This window comes from Peromyscus maniculatus, chromosome 1 (assembly GCF_049852395.1).
Source record: "Peromyscus maniculatus bairdii isolate BWxNUB_F1_BW_parent chromosome 1, HU_Pman_BW_mat_3.1, whole genome shotgun sequence".
Taxonomy (NCBI): Eukaryota; Metazoa; Chordata; class Mammalia; order Rodentia; family Cricetidae; genus Peromyscus; species Peromyscus maniculatus.
In genome coordinates, this window is record NC_134852.1 from 35253323 (window position 1) to 35262834 (window position 9512).

The window sequence follows — 9512 nt, forward strand, 5'->3', positions numbered from 1 at the left end:
ACCCTATCCATACACCTCCTCTATGCCTTACCACACACACACACACACAAAACTTGGGAAATCTTTCCACATTCTCACACGCCTATCAGCCTGTTCCTATTTCCGAACACCCAAGGTCAACGATTAAATATCCCTGAGTCTACCCTGTCAGCTTCTCTAGGGTTCCATCAGTGGGTGGGGGAGGGGCCCAGCCTGGCACCCCACCCCCCATTCTAGCCTAGGACTCAGGTCTCTAACAACAGAATCAAAGCCACTCAGCAACGCTGGAATCCATTCAGGGGGGCCTGAGCCCCCTCATCCCAAGCCAGGAGGGCTTTGGGGGGAGGGGTGTAGCCCCTGGTAGACTCATTGTGTGGCCAAGAGGGTCAAGGGGTGCCAGGGAGGCAGGGGCTAGCCTCATCGGGAGAGACACGAGTGTGGTTATCTTTCCCCCGCTAGGAGGACTGAAAGACCATCATCAGGGTGGGACGTCTAGGCAGCCAAGCAAGTGGTTCAGGGGAAAGGGCAGAGTAGTGACTGGCAGCCAGGGCACCATGGCCACCATCCAGTCAGAGACTGACTGTTACGACATCATTGAGGTACTGGGCAAGGGCACCTTCGGAGAGGTGGCTAAGGGCTGGCGTCGGAGTACAGGTGAGATGGTGGCCATCAAGATCCTGAAGAATGACGCGTACCGAAGCCGCATCATCAAGAATGAGCTGAAGCTGCTAAGATGTGTACGAGGCCTGGATCCCGATGAGGCCCACGTCATCCGCTTTCTTGAGTTCTTCCACGATGCCCTCAAGTTCTACTTGGTGTTTGAGCTCCTGGAGCAAAACCTTTTTGAGTTTCAGAAAGAGAACAACTTCGCACCTCTTCCTGCCCGGCACATCCGCACTGTCACACTGCAGGTGCTAAGAGCACTGGCCCGGCTCAAGGAGCTGGCCATCATCCACGCTGACCTCAAGCCTGAGAACATCATGTTAGTGGACCAGACCCGCTGCCCCTTCAGGGTAAAGGTGAGTGAGGCTGCCTGGGAAACAGCTTTGCTCAACCTTGCCTGGGATGCTCTGCCAACATGTGGGGCTCCCTGGTCAGTTCCACGATGTGGCTCTGAGGTGTCCCTGATTCCCGAGCTGCCTGTCCTTGCTGCTGCTGTCTGGCACTCTTCCATATCCCATCCCAATTCTTTTGTTTTGTTGTTGTTTGTTTTTGTTTTTGAGACAGGGTCTCATGGCACAGGCTGGCCTTGAACTCGCTGTGTAGCTGAGGATGACTTGAATTCATGACCTACCTGCCTCTACTAGCCAAGTGCTAGGATTATTGATTGGTATGTGTCACTACAGCCAGCTCGTTTTGTTGGGTTTTGTTTTTTGGAGACAGGGTCTCATGCAGTCCAGGCTGGTCTGAATTTCGAGTGGGTCCCTCCTCCCAAGTATCTGAATTACAGGAATCCACCACCATGCCTGGCTTCTCCATCTCATTTCTGAGGTCCTCTCTGTCAAAGACTGGAGGTCTTCTGTGTTTCCCCTCCAGGCCCTGAAGTCTCCCCAACCCTGTTCCATCCAGCTTCCCTCCTCTGGCTCAGGTCAGGGCTGACACTCTAGTCGGGGAGACAGTACTCGGGCCAGGAGTAAAATGTGTCATGGGAGTGAGAAGACAGAGCAGGAGGGGAAGGATGTGGGGTATTGCTCAGGTGTGGGATGGGGTGGAGGTTGAAATTTGTAAGAGGTGGTCAGGGAGGTGGCACCTGAATGAGTCTTGAGGGTTGGAGAGGGCCATGAAGAAGGGAGAGGTTCCAGGTAGAAGGAACAGCCAGCAGAAAGGCCCTGAGTGGAAGCGTGTGGTGCTGAAGTATTCTAGCAACACAGGGGAGTTCTGTGGAGCTGAAGGAGAACGAATGGGGTGAAGAGGGAGGAAATGAGGTAAAAGAGGCAGGGGCGGGGTTTTGCAGGGCCTCATAGGCGCAGTCAAACTGGTTTTACTTTTATTTATATTTATTTATTTATTTTTGATACAAGGTCTCACAAGGTATCCCTGGCTGGCCTTGAACTTGCTATGTAGACCAGGCAGGCTTCAAACTCATGGAAGAGTCTCCTGCCTCTGCCCCCCAAACAATGGGGTCAAAGGCACACACCGGCATGCTGGGCTCGTAGATGAATTCAGAGCAGGAGGGCCTGCTCTGACTTAGGCGTTCATTTTTTAGGGGGAAGTAAGATCAAGAAGCCAGATAGGGTGACCCAAGTAGGAGACGCGGGTAACAAGAGGTAGCTGGGGTATGTGTGGATTCTGAGCAGATTTGGAGCTAGAGACAACAGAATTCATTGGTGGGTTTCACAGTGTGAGGGAGGCAGGCTTCAGGGATACCTGGGTGGCAAAGTGCCCGTTGAATGAGGACCTCAGTTCAGGTACCACTTCTACCACTCTCTACCTTATATCAAGATAGAGAGTGGCAGAAGAAGGCTAACTTCTGACATGTGTGTGCATATGCACACAAACATGTACACACACACACTCACAGCTAAGAAAAAGAAAGGCCAGTAAGCGGGCTCAGCCAGTAAAGGTGCTTGCTTGCCGCTAAGCCTAAGGACTTGAGTTCAATGCCCAGGACCCATATGGTGGAAGCAGAGAACTGACTCCCAAAAGGTGTCCTCTGACCTCTACACATACGTGATTGCATTTGCACCCCCTGCCCAAATTAATTAAGTTTCAAAGAGAAAATGCGTGAGGGAGAGCTGGGCATGGGGGCAGATATCTATCGTTCTAGCACTGCTGAGGAAGAGGTAGAGGGATTAGAAGTGCAGGGTTGTCTTTGGCTGTGTGGCAAGTTCAAGGCCAGTCTACACTATTTGAGATTCTGTCTTAAAAAAAAAAAAAAAAAAAGCGTGAGAGAGGAAGATACGATTCACCTTGGACCAGAACCTGTGGGCCTAGGCAACTGCAAGCTAGGTGGCTCTAGCCTCTGCTCTTGACCTGGGTGGGCCCCTGAGCTGTCGTCTCCTCTTCTCCTGCAGAGCCTCTGTGGCTCATCCACCTACTCAGATATCCCTCTCTGCCTCCTCCGTAAGAGCTCAGGCTCCTCTGCCTGCTCATTTGTCATCAAGAGCCTGGTGATGACTGAGCAGTCAGCACCCAAGGGCGGGGCTGGACCAAAGCTGCCTCCACTGGGTCCTTGGCCTCTCCCAGCTCCCCACTGAATGTCAGAGACACAGAGACCGGAAGAGATGGGTATTTCTGCCCTGAGGGATGGAAGGACAGAAGAAGAGATCTTTGTAGATCTAGCAGGGCTCACACAGCATCTGGGGGTCACTGGCACCCCTACAGTGTTTTCAGAATGAAGGGACCCCACAAACTCAATGCCCAGTGTCTCTCAAGCTCTCGGGGATTCTGAGTCCTGACTAGTAATTATTCATGATCAGCCTTGTGTGCAGGAGGATGAGGGGTGGCCGAGTGCCAAGCCATGGCCTCCACTGAGTGAGTCACGGAGTCAGTGAAACCAGCAGAGCGCCACCTGGTGGCGAGGGGGAGAGACAAAGGCTCCTGCCCACGGCCCATGGCATGCTGAGGGCCTTCAGGGTGCTGACAGTGCCTGAAGATGATAGAGGGACTTGGCTTTCAGGGTGGTTCCCTCCCAGTCTATAACACAGAAATGAAGACAGAGACTCTGGGAGATGAGCGGTTAGCTGTGAAGAGGCAGCTGGGGAGAGAGAAAGAGAGAGAGAGAGAGAGAGAGAGAGAGAGAGAGAGAGAGAGAGAGAGAGAGGAGACCCAGAGAGGAGCTAGACCTGGTAATGCAGGCCTGTAATCCTAGTTCCTTAAGGCTGCTGAAGCAGGGTTATCATGAATTCAAGACCTGCCTCAGGAACTAAGAGCAGCCTCTGCATAAATGTCAAAGGCCCAGTGTGCTGGTACATGTGAAAGCTGGAGGGTCAGGAGTTCAAAGTCACCCTAGACTACACAGTGTGTATGGGAGACACAAAACCCTATCTCAAAGATCAAACACTATGCCTGGCAGGGTAGTGCACACCTTTAATGCCAGCACTCAGGGGCCAGAGGCAGGCCGATCTCTGTGAGTTAAGGCCAGCCCGGTCTACAGAGTGAGATCCAGGACAGCCAAGGATATGTAGAGAGACCCTGTCTCAAACCAACAAAACAAAACCTGAACACTGATTTAGGTTTTTAAATTAGTTAATTAATTAGGTTAATTAACTAACTAAATACGTTTTTAAAAGGTCCAGAAGCTGGCTAAAGAGAGGCTCAGTGGTTAAATGGCCAGACTGCTCTTGCAGAGAACCCATGTTAGGTTCCCAGTACCATATTGGACAGCCCACAACTACCTGTAACTTCAGCTCCAGAGGCATCTGATTCATCTGGCCCCAGTAGATTCCAAGGGTGCGCGGCGCGCGCGCGCGCACGCACGCACGCACGCACGCACGCTCGCACGCACGCGCGCACACACACACACACACACACACACACACACACACAAGACTAGGATAAAAAATAAAACTAAAAAACTCTTATGGGGGCTGGAGAGACGACTCAGTGGTTAAGAGCACTTGACTGTTCTTCCAGAGGTCCTGAGTTCAAGTCTTAGCAACCACATGGTGGCTCACAACCACTTGTAATAGGATCAGATTCCTTCTTTCGGTGTGCATGAAGACAGAACATTCATATACATAAAATACATGAATAGATAAATCTTAAAAAGAAAAACACTTATAAAAAAAGGTTGGGAGCCTAGCTCAGTAGTAGAATATTTACCTGATATACATGATGCCTTAAGTTCAATCTCCAGTACCATGGAACACAGATACTCAAAAATACTGATTGGTCTAAAACACCCACTTGTTTATCATTCACTCTTTCCTGGGCCCTACAATGTGCCAGGCACTGTTCCAGACCTCTAGAGACACAGCCTTGAATGAAATACAAAGCTCTTGTTGGACTGGAATTTTATTTTTTAATTTAACTCATTTATTTTGTTTTTTTGAGACAGTCTCTCTGTATAGCCCTGGCTGGCCTAGAACTCACTCTGTAGACCAGATTGGCCTCAAACTCACAGCTCCTCCTTCCTCTGTCCCCCAAGTGCTGGGACTAAAGGTGTGCACCACCACCACCACCACCACCACCACCACCACCACCACCACCACAAGGCTAATTGAGTTTACAGGTGAGTGCCTGTGCATGTATTATGGCATTCCAGGAGAGGGCTTTGATTCCCTTGGACATAGGGTTACAGACAGGTGTGAGCTGCCATGTGGGTGTTGGGAATCGAACCTGCGTCCTCTGCAGAGCAGCCAGTGCTCTTAACCACTGAGCCATCTCTCCAGTGGGTTAAATGCTTGCTGCACAGAAGCAGAAGATCCTAAATTCAGATCCCCAGCACCATTAGCTCTGGGCTTGGGTTTATAAAAGCAGGGCTGAGGGCTTGTAAGGGAAGACAAGAGGGTCCTAAGAGCTCAGTGGCCTGGCAATCCTGCCAAAATAGTGAGTTTCAGGTTCAGTGAGAGACCCTGTCTTAAAAAGTAAGGTAGAGTGGTAGAAAACGCCTGACATCAACCTTTCTCCTCTACATGTGCACACGCAGGTGATGACACCCACCCACGTATGCATGTGCCCCACCCCACATACAAGTGAAATATGGGGTATGTGAAGTATTAAAATATGGTAGCTGGGAGCCTGGCTTGGCTATGCACGCCTACAATCTCAGACCTTGGGAAGTAGGGAATGGAGAACAGGAGTTCAAGGTCATCTTGGGCTACATAACCAGTTTGAAGTCAGCCTAGGATACCTGAGACCTTGTCTCAAAACTAACCAACGAAGCGCAGGGGACATGGGAGAATATGTGCCTACTATATACATGGCTCTGCACTGCAGGGGGGGGGTCCCCAACTATTATAGGCCCCAGTTCAAGCACAGAGAATCAGAGACACAGAATCAGACCTAACATCTAACCCAGAAGCAACAGCTAGAGGACAGAGACAGGGACATTCATAAGAAAGGAATCTCGAAGGCACAGAGCTAGACAGATCCAGGAGAAATGCAGGGATGAGTCCCAGGAGGGGCCAGAGTCTGGTCACCCCCACCACTCCACCAGCCCACCCACCCTGTGTTCCATGCCCTCCACAGGTGATTGACTTCGGCTCGGCCAGCATATTCAGTGAGGTGCGCTATGTGAAGGAGCCATACATCCAGTCCCGCTTCTACAGGGCCCCAGAGATCCTGTTGGGGCTGCCCTTCTGCGAGAAGGTGGACGTGTGGTCCCTGGGCTGCGTCATGGCCGAGCTGCACCTGGGCTGGCCTCTCTACCCGGGCAATAATGAGTATGACCAGGTGCGCTACATCTGTGAGACGCAGGGCTTGCCCAAGCCCCACCTGCTGCACGCCGCCCGCAAGGCTCACCACTTCTTCAAGCGGAACCCCCACCCTGATGCCACCAACCCCTGGCAGCTGAAGTCCTCTGCCGACTACCTGGCTGAGACCAAGGTATGAAGGGGACAGGCAGGGTGAAGACAATCTGTGCTGGCGGTGGGGGAGCTGCTGCTCTATTAAGAACAATCTAGGTTAGACCCTGGGGGAGGACCAGAAATTTGGGAGTTAGTTGTCAGATCTGGCTGGTAAAACAAATCTGGTGGTCCAGCAAATCTGAAGGTCACAGCCATGTCTCTGGGTCGGACTGAAGGTCTAGGTGAAGTGTGGAGCCTGAGTTAGGGGACAGGAGGACCAAAGAGCAGAAGCCCATATCCTCTCCCTATGACAGGAGAGCTATGGATGAGGAACCCAGGATCTGGTATGAGGGGCCAGGCTGGGCAGCCCACGCAGCAGGAGACCTGGGCAGACGTCAGGGGGCTCCTACTTGGCTCCCACAGCAGGTGATTTTTGGAACCCTGAGTCTAGACACATCCCCACCTGGCATCCCCCTGCCCCACCAGGTTCGCCCACTGGAACGCCGCAAGTACATGCTCAAGTCCTTGGACCAGATTGAGACAGTGAATGGTGGCGGGGCTGTGAATCGGCTGAGCTTCCCAGACCGGGAGGCGCTGGCCGAGCATGCCGACCTCAAGAGCATGGTGGAGCTGATCAAACGCATGCTAACATGGGAGTCTCACGAGCGCATCAGCCCCAGCGCGGCCCTGCGCCACCCCTTCGTGTCCATGCAGCAGCTGCGTAGCGCCCACGAGGCCACCCGCTACTACCAGCTGTCTCTCCGCGGCTGCCGTCTGTCCCTGCAGGTGGACGGCAAACCGCCCCCGCCGGTCATAGCCGGCGCAGAGGATGGGCCTCCCTACTACCGCCTGGCCGAGGAGGAGGACGCCGCAGGCCTGGGGGGCATGGCGGGCATGGCGGGCATGGCGGGCATGGCGGGCGGCGGGTCCTTCTTCAGGGAGGAGAAGGCTCCAGGGATGCAGAGGGCCATCGACCAGCTTGATGACCTGAGTCTTCAGGAGGCCCGACGGGGGCTGTGGAGCGACACACGGTCCGACGCGGTCTCTGACATGCTGGCCCCACTCAAAGTAGCGAATACTGGCCATCGAGTCCCTGATTCAGGCCCGGAGCCTATCCTGGCTTTCTACGGCAGCCGCTTGACCGGCCGCCACAAGGCCCGCAAGGCCCCGGCAGGCTCCAAATCTGACTCCAATTTCAGTAACCTTATCCGGCTAAGTCAGGCCTCCCCAGAGGATGCTGTGTCCTGTCGGGGCAGTGGCTGGGAGGAAGGAGAAGGCCGTGGGGCCTCCACAGAGCCATCTATCATCTCACAACGGGAAGGAGATGGGCCCAGCATCAAAGACAGGACCATGGACACTGAGGTAAGCAGGGTGCACAGACTGGCACCCAGCCGGGGTCTTGGCCTCCCCTAGAGCTTAATCTATGGTGGTACACAGGCAATAGGGCCATGGTTCCTACAGCGGTAGCTTTCTGTCACCTCACATCCAGGCCCTAGGGTTCAGTAAACACTGACTTCCTACAGAAGGAAACAAGGTTCAGTTCACATTAGCACCCTCGGGACAGCTCAAGGCTTATACTAGCTCTAAGGCTGGGACAGAAAACAGGCACCTAGTGACGGGCCTGTTAAGAAATGGGCAAGGTGCTGGGTGGTGTGGCGCATTAGCTGTAATCCCAGGAAGTAGAAACAGGAGGGTCACCTCAAGGTCGAGTTTAGTTTGGCCTCCATAATAACACCCTACCTCACAAAACAAACACGAACACCTCCTCTTTGCCAATAGGGCTGGGGATTTAGTTTTGCAGTAGAATCCCTGCCTCGTATCCACCAGTGAGGGGCTGGGGACTCTCCTTCAGTGGCAGGTAGAGTGCTTACCGACAATCCAATGTGAGGGACTGGGGCTAGAATTTAGCACTAGAGCATTTGCCTAGAATCCCCCGGTGAGGGGCTGGAGGTGTGGCCCAGAGGCGGAGCATTTGCCTAGCATGAGCCTGGTCTGCCCTGGCTCCTATCCCTAATACTGCACTGTGAGAAAGCCTGCACAGGAAGTGAGGGCCTTCATGCCTGCTTACCCCTTCCAGTAGACAGGTACACACCGCAGCAGGCACCCACACTTCTTGCTGATGTTCCTCTTTCTCCCCTCTACAGAGGTCAGGCCCTGAGCTCTTCGATCCAAGCAGCTGTCCTGGAGAGTGGCTGAATGAGCCAGAATGGACCCTAGAGGGCATCCGGGGGTCTCGAGCTCAAGGGCTCCCCGCCCGCCATCCCCACCCACATGGGCCACCCAGGACCACCAGCTTTCTGCAGCATGTTGGAGGGCACCACTGATGGGGACCCCATCCCGATTGTTTTCTGGGGTCTGAGCTAGCTGGGCTGGCATTCCCTCTTGCTTTGAAATGGCTCCTTAGAGCCATTCTTTGAACCCACAGATTATTCTTACAGAAAAATAGCTATCCAGAATATTCCTATTCCCTGCCCCTGGCAACATGCCTATATCCCACCTTAAATGTTGGAGGCCTTTAGTGTCTGGCCTGAGGCTCTGAGGCCAGTGAGTCAGGAAGAGGACCACACCTCACTGGCCAGGACCGTGCCTGGGCCCACTTGCCTCTGTGTATTTCAATAAATAACTGTTCCAAACCCTGCTCCTGCCTGGTACAACTGCGTGAACCTGTACTACCCATGCGGAGCCCTGCTGGCACCCACGGTCTGCCTCTGCCAGGCTGTGACTGATTGGCTACTGGCTGAGGTCAAAGGCCCAGCTACTATGGCACTGGAAGAGAAAAGCTGTGCTGGGCACAGTAACCTGTTATTCCCTAAATAAACTAAATGAAACTTGGCATGGTGGAGAGGGTTTGTAATTCTAAGTACCCAGGAGACTGAGGCAGGAGGAGAATTACAAGTTCAAGACCAGTCTGGGCTTACAGTGAGACCTTATCTTAAAACTAAAAGGGGGAGGGGGAAGAGCCAAGGGCTTGGCCTCTTGGGAATCTACCCTCAGAATGTTCTCTGTTGGACACAAGTTCATCTGAGTTTGCAAGCACCACTGACTAGTCCTCTGTATCTGTGATAGGCTTGGCATGCTCGCTCG

General features: G+C 53.3%; 1 protein-coding gene across 1 annotated transcript; it reads left to right on the forward strand.

Annotated features, from left to right (window-relative positions):
- Positions 1–245: 245 nt before the first annotated feature.
- On the forward strand, positions 246–9066 carry Hipk4 (homeodomain interacting protein kinase 4). Its single transcript, XM_076574738.1, has 4 exons — positions 246–998; positions 6112–6468; positions 6915–7790; positions 8573–9066. Exons 1-4 carry the CDS (start codon positions 534–536, stop codon positions 8750–8752), a joined length of 1878 nt encoding a protein of 625 aa, XP_076430853.1. The 5' UTR covers positions 246–533; the 3' UTR covers positions 8753–9066.
- The last annotated feature ends 446 nt before the right edge of the window (positions 9067–9512 follow it).